This window comes from Tiliqua scincoides, chromosome 14 (genome assembly GCF_035046505.1).
Source record: "Tiliqua scincoides isolate rTilSci1 chromosome 14, rTilSci1.hap2, whole genome shotgun sequence".
Lineage (NCBI taxonomy): Eukaryota > Metazoa > Chordata > Lepidosauria > Squamata > Scincidae > Tiliqua > Tiliqua scincoides.
In genome coordinates this window covers 14,499,417-14,523,434 of record NC_089834.1, presented here as the reverse complement: position 1 = coordinate 14,523,434, position 24,018 = coordinate 14,499,417, and the positions used below count along the sequence as shown (strand labels likewise).

The 24,018-nt window shown below is 42.4% G+C and overlaps 1 protein-coding gene across 2 annotated transcripts in view; it reads right to left on the bottom strand.

Moving 5' to 3' along the window:
* The window catches only part of ATP2A2 (ATPase sarcoplasmic/endoplasmic reticulum Ca2+ transporting 2), a 44,614-nt gene extending 21,103 nt beyond the window's left edge, over positions 1-23,511 (bottom strand). The window contains exons 1-5 of one of the 2 annotated variants that reach the window (XM_066609978.1): positions 22,904-23,511; positions 21,806-21,823; positions 21,619-21,701; positions 11,119-11,223; positions 6,960-7,098 (exon numbers count right to left, since the gene is read on the bottom strand). In XM_066609978.1, coding sequence (XP_066466075.1) covers positions 6,960-7,098; positions 11,119-11,223; positions 21,619-21,701; positions 21,806-21,823; positions 22,904-23,021 — 463 coding nt within the window. In that variant the 5' untranslated portion in view covers positions 23,022-23,511. The remainder of the gene's footprint in view (positions 1-6,959; positions 7,099-11,118; positions 11,224-21,618; positions 21,702-21,805; positions 21,824-22,903) is intronic. The other variant, XM_066609979.1, reaches the window with a different exon arrangement.
* Positions 23,512-24,018: the final 507 nt, after the last annotated feature.

The window sequence follows — 24,018 nt, the reverse complement described above, 5'->3', positions numbered from 1 at the left end:
CAACACATGACACATGAGTGAATGCCACTTCACATCTACCCTTCAGTACAGCATTAAGAAAAAGCCACTTTCCTCGGATACACGTTCTGAAGGTTTATTATTAAACTCTTCAACAAAGAACAAAATCTGATCAGCTCAAATAAGAACAAAAGTTGCCTTGCTCAACCAAGCCACTGGTACCCAGTAGCCTCTGCGGACAAACTGTACATTTTCATACCCAAGAAACACTGCCAATTGTTTTAGGCACCAAGGAGGGCAACCAAGCTAACGTTTCATTCTTTAGAAGCCTGCAGAAACTATCCCAGTGAACAATCAAGTTTGGGTAGTGAGCACACATGGACACACACTGACTGTTCCAATGCCAAAGTACAGTACATCAACTTGACAAGAGGCCACTGCGCATTCTTGTTTCTCAGAGTTTTGCTTCTGACTATAACTGCCTAGCTTTGAAGACATGTTCTAGAAAGGCAGCTATAGGACTGTGTCTAAGAAAAATTCACCTTTTAGAATGATGGGCTTGTATGCAGACCCCTTTATGTACACAAACCCTAGATCACTTCAGATTACATGGAGTGCATTCTTTCCCCAACTCTGTAAATGCCATGTATGCAAAAGTATCACACATCTGACCACAAACTTGAGCCATCACTGCCAAGTTCTGACGTTGCTGCACTGTAAGGATGCAGCAATCTGAACTACAACTGTAAACTTCCATATAACATACTCCATATGTCAGTTCAGTAAGATCAATAAGATGCTCTACTTCTAATCCCTTGCTTATAAACCATGATCAATTATCCAATCTCCTTCTCTTTGGGGAGCAATGAAAGACCCTTTGCTGCAAAAGCTTTTAGGGTCCATCAATTCCTCTTTCCCTGTACACAAGACCTATCAACTGGACAGGCAAACCGACTATATAATGCTCTCCCAAAATAAGGCTGGGGAAAGCAAAGCAGAAGTTTCAGCATCTCCCCACACAAATGCCATGGCCTCTCCAATCTCCCCCTCCCCACTAGTTCCTCAAAGAGCACATAAGCTAGCAATTTTCATAGTGAGACCTTGGCAAGATTCCAGCAAATTCCTGCTCAGGCTTACAGCAGGACTGTGATACTAGAGACACCCACAGGCCACTGGTTGGAGAGCAAGACATTAGGGGACAAGTCAAAAAAGAAAGCCCCCAGTCTTCTATTATGAGTCGCTACGACAGAATCTTGCAGCAGCACTCTTAATGGTACGGTGCGCTCCCTGCCCTTCTTTGTAAATGCCGTTCCTCTGGACTCCTCCAATAGAGATAATTATGACTGTCTGAATACAAAGTAGTAAACTGATTAGATGAAAATAATTAGGAGACTTATAATTATAGCAATAGCTAAATGCGTAGGCTTTAATGCACACACACACACAAGGAACAGCAATTCACAAAAGAACAAGTAACAGTGCAGCCAACTACAGAACTACAACCTCTTTGAGCAAGGGTCCTAAAGGGGAGACTGGGCAACGTTCACTCATAATGGGTTATCTCAGACAATTCTGAGAAGACTTCCAAGTTAAGCAGCAACATCCTGCAATTCCCACCATTAGAGTATTGTACATGTTGGGTCTGTGACCGTAAATAAAGGATGATGATGATGGTATGTATCCAGGTAATGACAAGAGAAAATAACTTTTGGCAGAGCCCCCCATCCCTTCATACAATACTATGAGGTCGCCTTAGCCTGTGTAAAAAATAAGTTTGCCAAAGCTGTAGGTAGCGTACACAGCAAGTTACCTCAATGTTCAAACATCCTGTTCTGTACCTTCTGTTCCAATAATAAATCCCCTTTGAATTATCATTTCTATTAAGGGCAGAACAGGCAGGTATCCCATGAATCCAAAGCATGAGACTAGCGTAAGCTTCACATTCTCTCAACCTTATAGAGTTCAGTAATTCGTCAGGGAGAACCCGTCAGGCCCAGAAAGAGATGTCCAATTCAACATTCCTTTTATAAATCATTACCGTTCATTTATTTATAGGATATCAATATGAATTCTGTCCTAGTCTGAACCCCAGGCAGTGCCACAGATTTCAATGGGATGGAAAAGGAGGCCTATGAACTACCTTTGCCTGTCTACCCTAGCCTGACTTCTCTCACAATGGAAAACTGACTGTGTGCTACATCTGAGCAGTGACAAATAATGAATATGGTTTTTAATGTATTTCTTGGTTTCAAAGGAATACTACTTTACTAAGGTTTCCTGTGGAGAGTGAAAGGGCAAGATGAAAAGTAACAATCAAAGAGCCAAGCATTTTCAATATCTGAATTAGTATCAAGCTCAATTTTTTATGCTTCCGTAATCTAAAATACAAGAATTCTATAGGAATGTACAAAAAGAGCGTGACAAATACAAACACTTGACTTCTGCAACCAAAGTTGGTCTTACTTGCAGACGTTTATTTCACAGCAATGGCTCTTCTAAAAAAAACTAGTTTTCAAACTATAGTCTTAACCATCCAGGTTTGCACAAATGGATTAATTAATAAATTTTTAAAAAGGAATTTAACATGAAGTGTAGGAGGTCTTCCTTCTGCTGTCTATACTGTTACATGGTACCTATGAACACGAAGAACAGTTGCTATGCAAAACTGATGACTACTACTAGGAAGGAGCAAGATTAAGATTAGTTTAAACTGTTTTAATAGTACAATGCTTGGACCTAAGCTGAGTTTCCCCCCTATATTTTCTTCTGTTACAGTAAAATTAAACCCTGTTTATGACTCGAACCGTGAAGTTACAGCAGCAGACATGAGCTATATGTTACATGCTTTTATGAGTTATTCAATAGTAAATTCATGTGCTCTTTAAGAAATCCCAAGACAACACATACATACTGAAGAATCTCCACTTTCTGGACACCAGGAGGGTGATCCACATTATACTTCACCCCGTTTTCGTTATGATTGTGTGGAATAGAGCATAGCAATGTGTAAGGAGTCCAACATGAAGATCTCCATAATGAAAAGGTATGGGCATTTAAGAAGGAAGTTAGATCAACTGTAACACTACAGAAAGCAATAAGTAGCAATTATATGTGCAAACAATACTTTCAGAACTAGCAGCCAGAACTAAGAACCGGGGCAAAAAGTTTGCTTTTGATACAAGCTTAAAATAAGCTGCTAAGACAAAAAGAAAAAGTTCCTAATTCCTTGAACTTTAGCTCTTCTCAAGGAGAATCTCCACCTGATCAGCAAGGTACAAAGTCACTTGAGGACAACATCTGGATATGTTGTAGTTGATGCCTACAGATAACTCAGCTACATTCATTTTGTTACACAACAACTAGGATACTGTGAAGCATGCTGAGTGGAGGTCAGTGACTAATCCAAAGGGCACACGTCCTCAGACCATTCTCCAACTCATAAAGCTGGGTTTCCTACTGATAGCGTATCATGTTATATAGTGATAATCTAACAAGATACGAGCTGCCCCACATTGCAAAGGCTGCTACCTGAACAGAGGCTTTTCTTAGAAAAAACAATGACTGTTAATTCACCAGCTTTACTTAGAAGTGGCCTGAACACCAATAACTTTCTCAGAACACAGTTTACAATTTTATTTTTTTTAAAAGAGACTCCAAAACCAGTGCTTTTTGTATGATGGCCAAGTCTTTCATGTCTCGGTTGTTAGACTACTGATGGCAATTTTCCTTCACTGGTCTTGTAGAATTTTAAGAGGACTTAGTATTGTAACCTCTTTACTGTAATCTTAATCAGCAATTTACAACTGTACAACTGCCAACTGCTCCAGCAATTGGCAGGAAGAGTTATGGCACACAATACGAGGTCACGTGACCTTGTCACACCCTGGGAAGCTTCAGACAACCCAGCTCTGAACGGTGGCCTTCTAGGTTGCCCTTACAAAGGTAGTTGCACCTGGTTGGGGAGCCAGCGATAGTCCGCGAAGGCAACTCTAATATGCTTTCAACAACCCCACAAGGTAGCACAAGCATGGAAAGATTGTCAGTCAGTCAATATAGATTACCATTCCCCCTTATGGAGGCATAGTCCACATGGTTAGATTCTAAGCCAGATCTACTAAGCCAATTTATAGAGAAAATATGAAGCCTTCCAAGTACAGGTATGCCCCCATATCCATGGAGGTTCTATACCAGAAACCCCCACAGTTAAGTGAAACTGTGGATACGGGCAAATGCCTCCCCCCCCACCCTCCGGAGCTGAGGTGAGCTCTGCTCCCCCCACCTCCAGAGGGGTCCTCTGACCCCAGCAGAGGCCGTGGACATCTGCCGGGCTCGGATTGAGCCCTAGAGTCTTAAAAACATCCCTTGCACCTGACCCGCAGATAACGGAATCCGTGGATATGGAGGGCTCCCTGTACCTTCTCTGCAAAAAGCAGCCTATCTTTCAAGAGTAGCATAGCCTACAAAGTTATTATAAGCCTGAGTATAACCTCAACATGGTCTAACATAGTCCTTATCAATTCATCATTTACAAAGTACTTCACACATTGTGGAAGTCTAGCCTTTGCTTAAGGTAACTCACTTCTGAAATGATACGGGCTAAAGGGAGAGATGCAAACAAAAATATTGTCTCTAGAATCTAGCTTCCTCTTGCCAAAAGTGATACTTATGTTAGAGCTCGTGATGATACCCCAATGTTGACTCTCCTGAAAAGCCTATACAAAAGCTAGGCACCCCCTCAGCATAAAGTGGGAGGCTGCTGCCATGGTGCTCAGCAATGGCAAGGTGCACTTCCCTGAACATGCAAATGTCATAGGCACTCGGCCTAGCATTCCAAAACTAGATATGCATCCCTGCATCAAGAGCTTTGTCGCTTCCCTACATGGTCCTCTTTTTGCAGGCACCATGTCAAAGGCCATCCAATGCGCTTCCACTTGTGACAGAGGCATGCACACAGTTTCTCTCACCTCCAGGTCTTGACACTAGCTATGGAACACGATGTATGTACTATTTCCCACCCACCCTGAAATTTTAGCTAAGTTACAATCATTTATTCAGTGAAGAAATAAATAGAATAACCAAGGTAATGCCGAAGGCCGTTCTATGGAACAAGTATAGGGTATTTTTTCCAAGGGTGGCTGTGGCATTGTTGTTACTATGGGAGCTACTGGTGTTTACTATAACAGTATCCACACAATAGCTCGCTGTATATGAGCAGTATCAATATTTGTTATCTAGAAGTCGTCTAAATCTGGCAATGAAGCCTATCTATTTGCCAGCTTCAAACCACCACAATCACTGCTAATAATTCACGTTACCTACCAATGCCTCCAAGACTAAACTAAAGCACATAACAAATGCAAGTGATGTGAAACATTAAGCACAGTTTCAGCGTGGGACCCAATATAAGTTATCTGTGAGGCAACGAATGCTATAGCAACCCTCTACACCACCACCTGTAAGTACTTCAAAAGCAACAGGTTAGCGGCAAGAAATTTGTATCAGGTTTAAAAAAAACATTTGATGGAAATTCCACGGACATGAAAATGCCTGCTAATTACACTATCATTTATGGTAAGTGAAAAGATTTCAAAACCTTGGACAGAATTACTCAAGATTCCTCAGAAAGCTGGAACTGAAGGAACCAAGATAGCTAAATTGGGAGGGGGGGGGGTGGCGGCAAGAGTGTCCAATGAGAACCTAAAATAGGAGAAAAGATATCACGCTATAACAGTTGTGCTACAGAACTGTTTGGCTACAGCAACCTCACATGGTTACTCTCCTTGAATTGGACATTAAAATACGCCAAAGGCCCAGGATTACCTTCTGTCCCTCCCTCACGCACACAAAATACAAGCCGATACAAAACATACCGGCAAGGACAAAGATGACCACAGCCACAAACTGCCTCCTCTACATACACACATGCAACACCCTAATGCAACTGCATTATGCAATGACCATCGGCAGGCACTGGCTGCCTGAAGTCAGACAGCTATTAACAGCACTTTGCACTGTGTACCCCAGGCTCAAAAAAGACACGCAAAGCAAACAACTGGGGGACTGCTAGATCCTTGACAAACGCACGCATCTTCCATGATATAAACTGTTCTGGCTTGAAAACAGACACACTCCAAGCACAGCTATTTTACATATGACAGTTACACTGTTAAGGTCAGTTTTCCCCCTAAATTGCAATGCAATATATCAAAGAACGTCAACAGCTACATTCACTAGTGTAATTGTATGAACATTCTTTAGACTTGCCAACTCCAGACCTACACATTGTATCTCATTAACAAAGCAAACTGGCGCTTGTTCTACTTAGACTGTTTTGTATCAGTTCAGTTGCCTGCTGAAGCAAGTTCGGGCTTTCATAAGCATCGGTTTTTCCTTTCCTCACAGTGCTGAGGTTAGACAAAATAAGGGCGCAATCCTAACCAACTTTCCAGCACTGACAAAGCTGTGCCAGTGTGGTGTGCACTGCATCCTGCAGTGGGGAAGTAGTCAAGGGGGCCTCCTCAAGCTAAGGGCATGTTTGTTGCCTTGCCTTGGGGGCTGCATTGCGGCTAAGTCAGTGCTGGAAAGTTGGTTAGGATTGCACCCTAAGAGTTGTAATCAGAAGTGTTCTGCTGATAGAGCAGGCACTCTAGGTGTCACAGCAGGACTTACCCAAGCTGAAAAATGGCCGCAACTTGATCATGAAATTTCTCAACAACCTGAATTTAGCATGAACCTATAAACCAGGTTCTGCACCTCAGCTGGTGTAGCATTAGTAGAACTCCCATGGAAGTACTGAAGTTCAGCTGGGGCAGAGCAAAGACCTGTGGCCTGCTAACCAGGTCAGTCGGGGGAATCAAAAGGACCCCCTCCCCATGTCCTTTGGATCATGTGACCCTACCAGCTATCAAGAGATGGAGCTTCCCACATGCAAAGATTGAGCTACCTTAAACCACTGGAAAAAGTTAACACATGCAAGCTATGTAATCAAAGCAACTTCTCACCAGCTACTTCTACGATATCACCGGGGACAATATCTCTTGCTTTTATCCTTTGTACACTTTTTCTGTCTTGTCGATACACTTTACCCATTTCAGGTTCATATTCTTTAAGAGCTTCAATAGCATTTTCAGCATTTCTCTCCTGTAAGGGAAAAAAAAAAATCAGATAGTTTAGACACTCTTGTTTTTACTACTGCAGTCGATAAAACTGTCAGCTTCCAATTTTCCCATTTATACCAGCTAAGCAAACAGTTGTCTTACGTTCATTCACTAACCTAGCTAGACACACCATGCTGCTGTAACAAGCTGAGGCAGCGGCCTGCAAAGCATCACTGTCAAAAGCAGTCTGCAAGCTACCGTCTTTGTTGCAGTGCCTTTCATGCTCTAGGAGGTTTGTTACAGCACAGACAAGATAAGGAGAGTTTTAAGGCAAAGGATCCTTCCGAAAATTCCTCAGCAGGAACAGCTTTCCAAAATCAAGTATTCTCTTTCACAAAAGGCAGGCAGGACCTAGTCCATCGGTGCTCTAAACCGACACATTCAGGCCAAAGCATCTAGTTGGCAACTTATTGACTAGCCAATAGTTCAGAGTTACTACTTTGAAATCTAGCTTCTATCCCTCCTGTAACATTTCATTCATGTTCAACAGAATGTGTCCACAGTCCATACAACTTCTTTGGCATTTAGTTTGGAAGAAAATTTGCCTGAAGACACCTCTTTGCACTTGCAAAGATAGCATACAGCAAATCACACGCAGGACATGTGAGCAAAGCTCCCACTATTTCTTGAACGCAGTAGCAGGACTGACATCCTAAAGAGAAAGCAGTAATGCTTCATCACTATTTCGGCTTGGACTCTTATCTGTCTACACAGGAGCTGATTGTATGATCTTAACAGTGACTTATGGGAGCAGTTAATTTAACAATCAAGGGACTTTCAGTTAAGAAGATTTGTCTTCTCCCAGACCGCTTAATGCGGCAGTCATGCTAAATTACTGGATGCCAAAAAAACTTCAAAAAGTCTAATAACCGCAGCTCTAAGATCTGCAAGGCGCAACACCTGTTCATGGTTTATGTTGCCAATACAGAGACAGTGCAAATGTTTGCATTTGCAACCTCCAAATTTAAGGTGAAAATGAGCCAGGATGTGTATTGAAGGGAATTGCATGTTGACTACCTTAGATCTCTTCCAAAACACAATACCGGCTAATAAACACTGCTGGAAGTGTCTCTCACTCAGGCTTCTGCTCCTTATAATGCAGAAGAAGCAAGGTACATTCTTTTTCAAGTCATGCATCTCACACAAAGGCATAGCTGAGAGAAAGCCAGCAGACTTTCAAAAGTTCTTCAGCTATGAAAGACGTTGAACAGTCGTTCATGAATCACAATGTTCCTGACCCAGACATGTCAGTTACCACCTTTAAAACAATTCATCGTATTGCTCCATTGCAGTAAAAAAAAACCCAAAAAAACGTTCTACTCAAGAGCTTCAAGGTTCTTGAGATGTTTCTGAAACTTCTTCTGAAAATAGGTGCTGAAAACCAACTGCCATTTCAGCTTTTCCAGCAACCAAAGAGTTAGCAAATTTTATGTCCTGATGGAATGTGGGGCAAAAGAGTTATATTTGTCTCCTTTCACAGTGCCTACTCTGAATCCCAACAAGAGACTACTTGCAGCATTCAGTCACCCAGATGGACCAACTTTAAATAGATAAATTCCAGAAGAACATTTTCTGAATGACTATTTTTAACATTCCATCTGTGAGGGCATGAGAGAGGACAGTATAAAGTAAGTGTAGTCCCTGTACTACAGGGACATCCTATTCAAACTTCCTGCTCCAGATTAACTTATATACATTCTACAGTTTACAGCACTCGCTGTGCATTCACAACTGTTAGCCTTGTGCATTCCAAGAGATGATCCAGTAGCCAATTATACAATTTGTAAACACACACAGGGCCGATTCGGACTTGGTAGCCCAACACAGGTTGGCTACTAGGAACGTGCTGCAGAATTCTGCAGAATTCTGCTTCCTGATTCAAGGCAATCAATTTCTGAGCGAAAACATAGTTACCACTAACCATAGGTTGCCCAATTTGAACAACTCATCAAATCAGTTTGAACACCAGCATGCAGACTAGATGCAACCCTAGCCTACCATCAGCCACTGAAAATCTTGTGTCCATTGCTTTTGGCAGGGGGCAAGAGAGATGAAGAGGGTTTCTGGCAGCTATAAGCTGTTGCATATGAAAATTGTAAAATTAAAACCTAGTAAAATCCAATAAGAGACTAGAACAGCTCAGCTGCTTGAACTCAAGCAAAAGCAACGCTATCTATTCAAACTTATTAGTCAGATTCTGGCAGCTCCTTCTTGGCAGCAATTCTATACTTATAGCTTCTTAAGACTGACATCAATATTTATGTTACCATGGTACCGTCAGGCACTCCCATTCCACCATACATTCAGAAACAACTCTCCGCTCCCATTTCTTTTAACATATTTCTAAGCTCCAAGGTTTCTCTTGAATAGTAGTGACAGCATACTCTCAACTCATCACAAGATGCCAGGGTGTAGGGATTGCAGGGCTACTGCATGCAAAATGCTGCCTGTGGAAATAAACTCATTACTACTACATAGGGGACCAGGTCAATGCAATTCAGGCACTGGGGCTAAGGCTGATTTCCACACAAACAGGTTCGAACAGGATTCTTTTGATTTCTTGAAATAATATAATGCATGACCACATATTTTAAAGTGCACTTAACAGCAGAGATGAGTTACTCAAAGGGCACTGAAAAACCTCAATTCCTTGCAAGATTACACTCGTAACCAAGAAGGAAACACTATTTGCTAGTGTTCAGATTAAGAGCAGATCCTACAGCCACATATATTCTATTCAGTGAGATCTATTGGGTTTACTGTTTATCCTGCCCTTCCTTCAAGAAGCTCAGCTCAGCACACACTATTCTGTCGCTTGTTTTTAATGCTCACAGCAAACCAGTGAGCTTCGTGGTGGAGCAGTGAACTGAACCAAAGTCCTAGCCTGACATTTTAACCTGTATTACAAAGGCAAAAATGTATGATCAGAAAATGAGACAAAGAATGAAAGCACACATCAGTAATAAAACATAGTCAGTAGTCCCTCCCTCAAGTTTTGTACTGTCAATTTTCAACCTACTTATGATAGCTGCTGTTTTGATAGCACCCATCTAGCAGAATGAACACACATTTTGGACACAATATAAGCAAAACAGTCAAGCAGATTTTGGTGTAAGGCAACAGCTATAATATGACTGAATTGACCCAAGCCATCCTAGCTGAAAAACCCTCAATTCTGTACTTCGCTGAGCAAAACCACGTTCAGTTTACAATGCATATTTAAGGCCAACCCATCAGATCTGCCATTTGAAATCACAGCAAGACACATGATCCTGACCATCCTTTAAGGGACGGCACTATAGTATCTATGTTTCGATGTCAACCTTAATACAAGAGTGTGAGCTGAATTCAATTTTAAGAATTTACAAAGAGTTTCTGGCTATATGCTAAAGTAGTGATTAGGTGAGTCCAAGACTTGGATGTATTCAGTGAAACTTTAACATGCATTTAAATTTTGTATAAGGAAAAACTACTGTAAGGCTGAACATCATTGCTGTCTTTTCACTCCCCCAAGTACCAAATTTGTTTGAAATTATCTGAAGTGCAGCATCCTTCCTGAACACACATAATTGGTTAATTTTTGATAGTCAAGTGCCCTACTTCAATTTCTTTCGGACATCAACCACCACAAAATGCTACTTCAAAGTAATTTACTGGACAACTTTGGGGGGAGGGAATGACTCACAATGACTGCTGCAACACAAAGAGTCCTTCAGTGCATTGTACTACGCAATTATTAGTTAGATGTATTAGTTAACATGGTTCTTTGGATCCTGGTCTATTTGCACAGACCCCTCCTTAAAGAGCTGCAAGGCATAATTTTATGATGGAAGGACAATCTGAAACACCTCCTTTAGGGTACTTTGAAGATCCCACATCTTTAATCTATTTTCTGGTCATTTAAAATATATATGTAACTTCTGAAGCAGTTTAAAACCCAAATCTGCACTCTTATTGCAACAATCTTCTTAAGGTTCTTAGGGTTACAAAAGTATATGCTTACCTGCCACACACCCACAATTGCATTGGCTACTAATATGAGTAAGATTACAAAAGGCTCTACAAAGGCTGTGATAGTTTCTTCACCTTCTTCAAACCAAGCCAAAACCTGAAAGAGAGAGATCAAAAAGTTGGTCAGCTGCACATGACACCTGTAAGTTTTCTATAAAATGCTACAAAAATCACTTCAATTTAAGCTATATTGACTCATAGGTAATTAGATATTATTACACCATTTCAAAAAGTCCACTGACTCACTCACGCCACACCTTAGAAGCTGACAGCAAATTCCATTTCACAGAAAACTCCCTCACCTGTTCCGAATGGCGTTTTGCTTGAAAGCAATTTACACATCTGAGACTTGAGCAAGCTACAATCTTAGCATTTGTTTTTAAAATACTTCACTACATTTGACTGTGCCTGGACAGGGTCAGATAAACACAAGTGCATCAAACACATAACTAGCTACCCTGCCTAATTGCACACAGCAATTGGAGGGGTTTTTCTTCAAAATTAAGTTGGGAGACAGAATTCCTGGTAATATCTTTGAAGCAAGGTTCTGCTTTAATACAGTGCATGATCTGAGTTGACACTTGCTTAGTCTAAGTTTGGTATTTTGAGAACTATTCACAATTGTGTTTACCTACAAGTAGATCAGGTTGTATACCGTCACTGCAATCTGCTGCTGGATCCCATCCTACCCCCAACACATACTTAACCCTTAAAACCAGATATTATGCAAGTTGGTGATCTTGAGCAACTCTATTCTCCAGACAGCGGTCGATGGTTGCAAGCAGCACAAACCGCCACTTTGCCAGGGGAAACCAGGAGTTCTCTAGCATAAGATCTTCACAGTTATGGGGCACATGCACTTAAGATACATACATGGTAGTATATACAAAATCCAAAGAAATGCAGTAGTAAGGCGCGGAGTATTTATGCGATGAACCATTTTTCCCTTTGCAAAATTACAGCAACTTTTTAGCCATACACTGAATATACAGCAGGCCTCCCAGGGCCCAGATTCAGTTTGTAAGACAGCAATTAGCCATTCATGATTGACACTAAAAAGTTTACTAACGTCTGGTGTAACTTACATAAACGTTGCCCAGGAAGGCAAGGAGGATACAAATTCTTTACAACCCCTGAAGATGCTTTTCACAGTTGAAAGTGAAACGCTGGGACTGGATCCTAAAATGTGTTTTAATCCATGGCTTAAAGACTTGAGCAACACTGCCCATGAACTTAATAAGAACTCCTTTCTAGATTTACACCATCTGTGGTACATGCAGTCTTGTATTCAAGCATTTTCCTGAACACAAGCAGTTCCCTGAGCGCTGGCAGTGGCTCTCCCACAGTTCCCTGACTCAGTATCACTAACGGTCCCAAAACAAAAACTTGCTTAACTTAAATAGATGACAGCCTTGATCAAAAGGCTTCTGAGGGCCCTCTCACATCTTTCCCAAAAGCAATCCCAGTGCTGCCTGAGAAGTCATCCCAGAAACTCAGAAGCTGCCTCCAATCCACTATTAGGTGCTCCTGTCATGCGAAAGAGACACAAGCTTCCTGTGTGTACTCAAGCAACCGCATCAAGCGGGGGTGCTCTGGACCATAGCCAAAATTTCCTTCACCAACTTCAGTCAATTCAAAAGTACATATGAGTAATCTATAGTCACTTGAAAGTCTACATCAAGCTCTGCAATGATTAATGAGGAAAGTAGCTGCAAACATATTCAACATATTGAGCAACAGGAAGTACAAAGCAGCTACTTTAATAATGCTGAAGTCATCAGTGCTGGAAGCCAGTCAATAAAATGCTGCTAACCAGACTCCTCTTCTAAAGTTAAAACAGGAAAAAGCAGGAAGAGAACAGTTTCCAACGTGGCTTTACAACAGCTGTCCCCGAATTATCACAGGAATAGGAAGATGAGGGCAATGAACACAGAGAAGGAAACCTCTAGAGTTGATAAGAAAGCATGTTAGATCTTAAATGATGGAGAAAATTCTAGTGACAACCTTAAATATGCACTACTGCAAATACAGGTTCTGTCACTGTCTTCAGTGTTTTAGAACCTGCAATTCAACGTATCAATACTCTGGTCATAACAGGTCATAACCCCTCTAACTGCTTCCTACTCAGCCAGCACAAACAACTAGGATAGACAAGTCAAGTATCACACAAGATATTTTTACCATTTCTTGTGGCTGTCCCATTCATGGGCAAAGCAGAGTTTTGCAGTAGAGTGAGCCAGAGGACAAAGACCACCAGATTCCACCACAAAATGTCATTCAAGGTTCTTGAAATGGCAGCAACCACAGCTTATCACTGCCACTTGATGGAGCTCCAATGATACAGCTATGAAGCAGACGGAAACAGACACTTACCACCCTAATATTGAAATGCAATATACTCCTATTAAGTTACCTCGACAGCATCTACCAATGGAACCAACGCCACCCAAGTGATTTTTTTATGTCTGTCCACAGACCATGTTTCAGTGTAAACCATAACAATCTCTCTCATTGACATTACCAAAGTCAATATATATTGTTAAGATTCTGAAGATTTACTTACATGCTTTTGTTTAGGCCCTTAGAATTTAAAAAAAAAAAAATCAATCCCACTTCTTACTTAGTTGACAGTGCACCTAACTGCTGAATCCACCCAACTGGGTGGCAGAGGCCGCCTATAGGTCCTACCTCGGGTCCTGGAGAGGATGGCCAGACCGCACCCCAAGCCCCCTGAAAGGCTTTGAGGTAGGATGGGGCCCAAGGAGGGTTTCCTGCTTGTCTACCCCCCTGTGGCAGGGTATTTTGGTTGTGTCCCCTCCCAGAGGCAGGCATTCTCTCCACTTTTCTTCTTGGTGCCCCATCTGGCTACCACCCTTCCATTTTACCTCTAGCAGTGCCTGTTTGCCTGTCACCTGGCCTCATGCTCCTTCCCTCCATCTCTGCCTGCACCTCAGTCTCTCTCTCTCAGTCTCTGCCTGTCTTGTATCCTCACCTTGTTTGCCACCCCCTGTTCTTTCTACCCCCCTTTTTAATGGATGACACCAGCCACCCAGCAAACGTGCTGGCAGCTGGAGCCCCTCCACTCCTGCCCATGCCCACATGCTGCCCAGTGTTCAGAAGCAATGTCACTGCCGAGTACCATCGCAGGCAACTTCCGATGGGGTCACACTGCTCCTGCTTGTACAGCTGGTGCCACCCAGCCCGCATACCTCCCTCTCTCACGCTCTCTGTACCACCACCGTTTATGCAGTCACAGCTGAAGACTGGTTACTTCTTGTGTTACCAGAAATAACATTTCACCAAAAGCACTTGTATTAACTTAGAAATTTAACCTCTGCGATCAAGATCTTGATTAGATTGATCAAATTTCTGTACGTGTGAGTAAGAACAATCAATATTGAATAATGGATAGTAACATAACAATGCTACATCTAAGGACTACCTATTAAACACACAAGAACTTGATAAATACATGCCCACAAATCTACTGGGGGGGGGGGAAGAAGCTGGTTGCTATGAATAAGAATTAAGGGCTCGATCCTCTGCTGGGCCAGCACTGCCGACTGCCACACTGCCCTAGCAACCGCTGTTGCAAAAGTGCTACAAGGCACTTCTGCACCGGCAGCAAATCCGCTGGGCCTCAGCACCGAGATGATGATGCTAGAGTGGCTCTGTGGTATGTCCTGGTTGGCGGTGAGGCTTTTCAAGGAAGAGGCAGAACTGGGTAGGGTGAGGGCGGGCCGGGGGGGATCGGGCCTAGAGAGGGTCTGCCGCCGTATCCTGTGCTCCTCCCCAGGCTGGAAAGCCCAAATTGGCCCCCTCAGTTCTGCACCAGCAAAATAGCTGGTGCAGCTTTGAGGAGACCCATTGGGGTTACAGTGTTTTTATCCAGGGCAAGTGAACAAACATTCCCTTACTGCTGAGGAGACTCCAGTGCCTGCCCTGGCCCCAAAGGATGCAGTGGCGGCCATTTCAGTGCTGATGCTCCTCTGGGCACCAGAGCAGCTTAGGACTGGGCTGCCCGTGTTATTTAAGAGGCAAGTAGAATGTATTCCACCCAAGTCTAAACAGACCTCATCTGTGGCTATGTGTCCCATGTGACTATAGGTTTTTTTTCTACTAAATATTAGAATTCTGCATGTTTGGTACATTTTATGGGATTTTACAGTACCTTAAAAATTCTATCTCTTCCCCTCCCAACTTCTCCAGAGTGCCACCTAGTCTCTTAGATACTTACAATGGCAGTCTAATTTACCATGTTTCATTTAGAATTAAACATATAAAATATTCTTTTGCAGTGGTCTTCACAACACATGATTCCATACACATAATTTATCCTTAGGCTAGGGGAATTGCCAAACATCACTTTCAGCTCTCCTCATGATTCAGAATGAACTCACACGCCATACCAACTGCCACAGATAAATTAAAGTTGCCCAAAGAAAGCTGAAAAGTTACAATAGTTCAACAGACCGCAACCATCTCTTAGATATGCCCTCCTTCCCATTCTGTACATAGGAACTGTTTACTATAATTCTGACTCTTGCAGAGGAGAAACTCAAGGGCATCTGAAAGACATACAACTAGCTAATGAAGGCATCTTACCAAGGTGACATATTCCACAGCCATACTAAACCATTTTAACCTGGTTAGGAGCACCACTGAAATCCAAGAATACTCTTCTTACACTTCACAGCTGCCACAGACAGTCAGTTTGAGGTACCTGGTTGGTTACTTTGCTAAGCAAGCTGCAGACTGACAGTTGAGTCCTCAGATGCATAAACTTTTGCAAGCAATAATTTAAACATGATTTTCATTTACATTACATGTCTGTCAACCGAGAACATGACCAGCATTTCTTCAGAACGCTCTTGGTCAGAAGGCAGGTTATAAATTAAGTAAATAAGAATTCTACTTCAAAATGCCTTTTAAAGGCAAATTGAGAATGAAAATGTTCCCAAGGAGCTGTCAAGAGATGCTACTAGACATAAAGCGACTGTCTAAAGCAGCACACTGACAGACCAAAACTCTCCTCTGCCTTTTAATAAGGTCACATGTAAGATCAATTCCATGTCCTCAAAAGGGAAACCAAGCACCTGGTTTCTGACACCCATGTTCAACAGTGGCCACTTCCAACTAGAGAATCGTATTTCATTTAAAAGCTGAAAAAAAGTTCTGATATGTCCAAGATCAGGGTTTTCTTTGCAGTTATTAAAGAAGGGGGGAAGCTGCTGATTTGTTGACTAAAAGAATCAGAATTTGGGTTACATGTATAATTCCTGAACTGTGCTAAATTCAGTGTAAGAAGCATCATCAAGATACACATACGGCAATTGTATGTCAGTACACAGGTGCCAGAAAATGCCAAAGTGAGAACACTGTGTCTGAATGCTTAGCATGAAGTACCGAGCATTACGCTTTGTAAAACAAGATACAAGTAAGATGATCTCTCGTGTTCCAATAACTTAACCTTATCTATGTTGCATCTGTTATTCTCCTGTACCAAGATGACAACTGCATATACTAAACTGCCCTGCCCATAACAATGTCATGGTCACTCCTGGAAGCACAGCAGGACATTTTTCTCAAGAATAAAATTAATGCCTCATTTTTCAAACTGCAACCAAGACAAGAGGCAAGAACTTCCTGGTCTGATGTTAGCAAGAGAGCTTCCCAACAACAGCAGAGCACATGTTTTTGGTGTGTAACATCTCAGGTTCAGACTCACCCACTCCCCAGCACCTTCAGTTTTAGTATCATGGCTAGAAGGGCTATTACTCCCAAGGGCTTCAAAAGTCACTGCCAGTCAAGAGTAGATAATACTAGACAAAAGACACCAGTCATCAGCTCAAAACAGCTTCATATGTTCATACTACAAATATCCATTTTTTTTATTCTGGCCTTCCAAGGAGCTCAGCATGGTATACATGGTTCTCCCTCCTAATTCCACCCCTTTTTATTCTCACAGCATCCATGTGAGCAAAGCAAGGTAAGCCGAGAGACTGACTGGTCCAAGGTCAACCAGGAAGGATCATGGCTGAGCAGGCATTTGAACCTGCTCTTCCCAATCCCAGTCAGACACTAACCACCACAACATGCTGGCTCATAAGATAATATGCCTGCCAGGGAACCCAACATATTATTAGGGGAAATATTTACAATCTCATTTGTTAGAGCACCCATTGCACAATCAAGGACACAATTTAAAATCTTTTTCCCCCTTCTCTGTAATTTAGGCCTGACAAAGCAGAATTACATTCCATTTCCATGGGGTTTCTTATATCCATGTCCACAGGGCAGTGGTTCTTACTCTCGATTTAATAAGATTTACAAGTATCAAGCATATAAAACTTTAAAGGTATTTAAGTTCAAACCAGTAGTAACTGCTTATCTACCCTAATCTCTTGGCACACATGCTATAGTTTATCACTTTAATGTGAAAGATGCAAAATAATGTAACGCCGTTGTACAAATCTATGGTAAGGCCACACCTGGAGTATTGTGTCCAGTTCTGGTCGCTGCATCTCAAAAAGGATATAGTGGAAATGGAAAAGGTGCAAAAGAGGGCAACTAAGATGATTGCTGGGCTGGGGCACCTTCCTTATGAGGAAAGGCTACGGCGTTTGGGCCTCTTCAGTCTAGAAAAGAGACGCTTGAGGGGGGACATGATTGACAAAGTTATGCATAAGAAGGATAGAGTGGATAGAGAGATGTTCTTTATACTCTCACATAACACCAGAACCAGGGGACATCCACTAAAATTGAGTGTTGGGAGAGTTAGGATAGACAACAGAAAATATTTCTTTACACAGCGTGTGGTTGGTCTGTGGAACTTCTTGCCACAGGATGTGGTGACTGCGTCTGTCCTGGGCGCCTTTAAAAGGGGATTGGACAAGTTTCTGGGGGAAAAAATCCATTACGGGTTACAAGCCATGATGTGCATGTGCAGCCTCCTGATTTTAGAAGTGGGCTACGTCCGAATGCCAGATGCAAGGAAGGGCACCAGGATGCAGGTCTCTTGCTATCAGGTGTGCTCCCTGGGGCATTTGGTGTGGCCGCTGTGAGATACAGGAAGCTGGACTAGATGGGCCTATGGCCTGATCCAGTGGGGCTGTTCTTATGGTACGTAACCAAAGACATGTATCAAACACATCTGGGGAGGAAAGTGGTGATGTATCTTAAACTTATGGACCCAGATATGAACATGAAAAGTAGAATACTTCTCCATGCATTATAATACATGCATATTATAAATGCCAAACATGACACATGCACTCTTTTACTCCTCTGAGGTTTCTCAATCCTATGCAAACCTTAGAAGCCAGACCATTTTTGCATTAGCTCATTCTCAACTGCTTGTCCTTTTAAACATCCTTTGGCCTCTTTGTTAGTGGATTTCAGAAGTTCATCATCATCATCCTTCAAGAACTCAGTCTAGGGGGAATGGATTCACTGAACGACATGTTACCATTCACAACCAGGGCTATTTCCATGTTCTGCTCCACTCCAACATTAGGATTCCCAATTGCTTCAACACTTACGTACTACATTAGGGAAAAATAAATAAAATTTCTTTACATGAGCTCTAGAACTTTTGCTCTTTTTCTGTACCTTGAACACTTTGACACAAACCGGCAGGCGTAACAGACATCACCATTTCATCAAACCCATTCAAGTTTCACAGCTTTGTCCAGTCATGAAGTCTACAGGCTAGAAACTGTTAAAATCCAAGCCTTCAGAGCAAGTCTAAACACATTCTGTTTTGCAAAACTGAAGATGAGGATATTATAAAACCGATTTGCAATGTTAGCTAAAGCAACTGCTGTCGCTTAACAGTAATGATTCAAGAATTAGTTCTGTTCTCCAAAAAAGCAGTCAAAAACAAACCAGAGTGCCACTCCACAAATACAACCAATGAGCACAATATAGGGGTTGCCATCAAAACAAAATTAAACCCAATGACCATACCAGTAACTTGAATAAATTTAGTTTACACTTGGGATGCCAAATGATAAACTTTTGTGTGTTGTGACTATGAAATTAACACTTTCTAGATTTATCATAGAAATACACTCACTAGCTTTCTTTCAAGGAACTCTTTTAGGAAAGCAACTTCTGGGCAAACCCTAATCCAAGCCACGATGAGTGCTGGGAATACTACATGATGTGGCAAACAGCCTTCAGGTTCAAGCAATTTAATTCATGTTAACTTATGTGTGCAGGTCTTCTGATGACATAACATGAACATGCTTGCATAGCACAAAACTGGAACAAACAGCAAGTGCTTCCAGAATCTACAACTGTTGAGCATTCCAAGAGCTGTTATAAACACAGGTAACACATCATCCTTTAAATCCATGCAAATCCAGCACTTTTGAGGAAAGGGAAATAATTTCTTGGTGGGGGAAGCCATTAATAATCCAGCTGCAAAGCCAGGTTTTTGAATAACTTAGGACCAAAACCTATCCAATTTTCCAGCACTGGTGCAGCCGTGCCAATGAGCCGTGCCAGTCACAGAGGCCTCCTCCAGGTAAGGGAACATTTGTTCCCTTTCCTCAGGGCTGCACTGCTGTTGCACTGGCACTGGAAAGTTGGATAGGATTGGGCCCTTAGCCCCATCGAAGCAATAATACTGATATTCCCCATTACTTTGCAGTTACAAATGCACTTTTGACTGGCCATACACTTCCTACTATTCTCTAGTAAATAGTCCAAAACATGTGAACCACGTCTCAGTCTTACCAATAAAATGCTCGCTCACTCAGAACTGGTATTGCCACCCACAGCTCACCTTCTTAAGGAAAAAACCCTGAATGACTAAGACACCTGTCTCCACAAGCACAATCAGTGCCAACCTTGGGCTGGCCGCAGCCATGCACACATTCCAGAACTGAAGCCCCTCTTCTTTGAAACAGCATGCCAGTGTCATGATATTCGAAACCCTCATTGGCACAGAATCAGCTACATACTACACTGCATAATAGCACACGGAATAACCCTACCCTCACCTCCCCTTCTTTTTTTAAATACCCCCACTGCCAAAATTCATTTGCCAACAGTAAGACAAGCCTACAAAATGTGTTTGTGCTGCCCACTTTTTTGTGGTATGAAATATACGGTGAATTTTTTAAGAAACTCTGCCACACAGATCAGAGGCAACCACCTCTAGCTCTCCCCGGGAAGTTCTGCACATGAGCCAGAGCTTCTGTATGTGGTACTGGGCTTTCTGAAGCTCTCCCCTTCCCACTACAGATCCTCATACACCTCCTGAAAAGCTGCTCCAGAAGTAAGGGGACCTCCCAGCACTGTCTAACAAAGAACAATGGTGAACAACTAAAGAGATAATCTTAAAAACCCCAATGTATGCACAGAAGTACTGCCACCTCCACTTGACTCTGCACATGGGGTTATACAAATCCCACCCTTTCCTATTGCACTTTTCAGAGCACAAGGCACTGTTATGTTCCCTATTTCAAAGGTCTTCACAAACAGCCTGTGAAATAGCCACACAGCCACAATACTCACAGTGGCCTTGGACAAGCAAGTATGCAATGCAAATCAGAGTCTCCTCCAGAGTCAAACATGCTCTATCCTCTGCACCATGCTCACAGCTGCTTAAATGTGAAATGCCACATTTATTATTGTTAAATATAAGCTATTAATTTGGGCCTTTTTAACTCATCGGGAGCCCACCTGTTTTTTAGATCTTTGTTGCATGTCAGCCATGTCTCCACTATCACATACTATACTGGGTCAAACAATAGCCTATCCTGGCTATTTTTTTTTTTAAAGTAGAAATACCCAGTTCACTGGTTTCACAGTCGAATCCTACCAATTCTGCCTGTAAAATAAACTCCTTGCTTTGCAAGAGGCTTCCCAAAGGTCAGTTACCAAATTTGGTCAACAATGGTGCCATCACTGCTGTCATCATTCCTGTCACTGTCAAAAGCAACAACTGTCACCTTGCTATTATCAGCAAGGAAAGGCAACTGGAATATTCCCCCATTGCAAATTCTATTTACAGTTTGCACTGCATCCAAAAAAAGACTCCCAGCAATCTCAGTCAGTTTCATAACAATCAACTGCAAAAAGAAGACCAGTTCACCTTCTTCCTGGGGCCAAGGTGAACAGGCAACAGTACCGGGAGAAGCTGCTTCAAATTCGCACACAAAAAGGTAATGTTTACCCCCAACACATTCCAATTGTGTCTGGCACGCAATCTGGGGCCCCACACAAAACACACTTTTTCATGAAAATGTTCCACCAACATTACACTTGCTCATGAGAAACTGCATTTAGAGCTGGGAAGCAAGTTATGGTTTTAAGGTTCACAGATGAAACATCTAGTTGCAAATGTTTTATTCAACCCATAAATGAAATTGGCTGTTTCATTTTTCTACATCTTTTGCTTATCAGTATAAGAACTTCTATACTTCAAAATGTAGCCAGCAGGTCAGATGAACAAGAAATTGAAGATAAAGAAGATACTTACAAAAGATATACAGGCTGCCAACAACAAAATTCTAACTAATAAATCTTCAAATTGTTCAATCACAAGCTCTAGTAAAGTTTTTCCTGCAAAAAAATAAAAAATAAAAAAAAATAAGAGACATTAAGTTGTCCAATATAACCAGTGGGAAGTCACAAAGAACTTTCACAAGCATCACAAACTTGCTTACCTTCTTCAGCTGGTAGTTCTGTATGAGGTGAAGATTTTTCCCCAGAAGCATGTCAAAGAAAAATAAATAAATCAGTTCTCCATTAGAAACCACAATATTAACAATTTCTCAGCTATACAAGATGGCATTAAAGGGATTTGTGTATATTAATAAAACCAAAATATTCAGGCAACAGTATACAGAGGTGCAACTGTGCAGCTAAGGGGTTTTCTTTCAATCACTACAGAGAACAGGCCTCACACTCCCGGCACTTTTACATCATGTTTCAGCATCAAGCTAGCAAGCTTACGAATTCAGCCAAGTCATCACTGCTACCAACGTAACTCATAGTGCAGGGTCAAAGGCTCTTAATACCCCCCAACCACTAGCAGGCCACAGTTTAAATCTAGGTTTTTTTTTAATCTTAATTTTCCAAAAAGAGAAAGATTGACTTATTTTATTTGTAATTCAGGGTCGCTCCCCCACTGTCTCTTCCCCTACGCTACAGTTTCTTATGTGAACGCCAATTTCGCAACCCACAAAAAGCTGCATATTCTTTTTAAAAAAAATTTCCCAGAACACTTTGGGAGTCTTAATTTTTTTTTTTAAAAAGAAGGAATCAAGATCAACGTTTCACAAGAACAAGGGACCAAGCCGAAAGAAAGGAATGGAGGAAACAAAGGTCAAATAAGCAAGGGGGAAATGATGAAGGGGCAAAAAAAACCAGAGGAAAGAAACTGCCCCTTTTGTAACAGATGCTGCTGGCCCCCCACAAAGGTAGTGGGCTGACAGCTCACACGCTGGAAAGGCCCCAGGAGCCTGGGGCATGAAGGAAACCCACGAGGTGGATTCTGAGTCAGCCATCTTCTCTCTCGCTTTTTTTCTTTTATTCCGGGTCCTGGAGCAGATGCCGGCTTTTTGCTTTTGGGTTCCCCCCCTTCACATACATTCAGGTTTAGGGCCTTGAAGCAGGCCCCAAGGAAAGAAGCACATCAGGATAAAGACCGGAGGTGGTGGTGGGGGGTTAGGAGGAGATTCCAGTAGCATCTCCCCTAAGCTGGAGGGGGGGGGGGAGAAAGGAAGGAAGGGAGGAAAAAGATGCTGCTGCTTGGGACCTACCATTGGCGCCCCATCTCTCCCTAAGCTTCTTGACCTGCTCCAAGCTAAGGCCGGTGCTCTCGTTGACACTAAAATAAGCCAAAACTTCCTCCACGGTCTTGGTGTGCCCGTTCTCCATGGCTGAGGCTGAGGAAGCCGGAGCAGCAGCAGCAGCAAATGGTGCCTCCTCGTGTATGTGTGTCAGTGTCCGTCTCTTTCTCTCTCTTCCTCTTCCTCCTTTGTAGCAGCAACAGGAACAGCAGCAGGGAAAAAAAAAATCCTGGGCTACTCACCCTGTCTCTGTGCCTCTCTCTCTCTCTCCCCCCACCCTCCCCTATGGGTCCCCGCACCTCCTCTGATGTGTCACCATATGACTGATCCAGGGAAGTCTGTGGGCTTTTTCCTTTAAAGAAAAAAAAATAGCAATAATTCAAGAATTACAAGGTCTGCTTTTTTTTTATCTTATTCTACTCTCTCCCCCACACATACACACCCTTAAAAAGGGGGGGCACCACAGACCACCAATAATTCAAGAATCACAGGGTCTGGCTTTTCTTATTCTACTCTATCCTCCCCCCCCACATACACACCCTCAAAAAAGGGGGGGCACCACCTACCACTAGCCAATAAAAACCAACCCCCTCCTCTTCTTTCTCCTCCTCCCCCCACACTCCCCCCCAAATTGCACCCTTTTACCTACAGATGGTCTCACTCAACCTCTTTTCACCCACTTTTGCTCAATGCACCCAAAGTGGCACAATTTTCCTGTGCATAAAAAAGGGGGGGTGCAATTGCCCCCCAATTTGAGGGGGGCTATAAGTTTAAACAGCACCCCACCTTTTTTTCCCAGCCTTAGGGGGCTGCCCCTGGCTTCCTCTGTCCCTCAGTTTTCAAAAGGGGAGGGGTTGTTTCAAAATCACCACAGTGGCCTGGTCTAAATGGCCCCCCTCCTGATTACTAATTAATTATCTGAAGTATTAAGTAGGGGGAGTATTGATTGCCCCCTTTCCACACTCTCTCTTTCCTTACTGCCCCCTTAATTGATTGCCCCCCTGAATGCCCCCTTAAATACTAATCCAATAATTAATTGGATTAATTAATAATTGGAAGTATCAATTAAGTGGGGGGAGTATTAA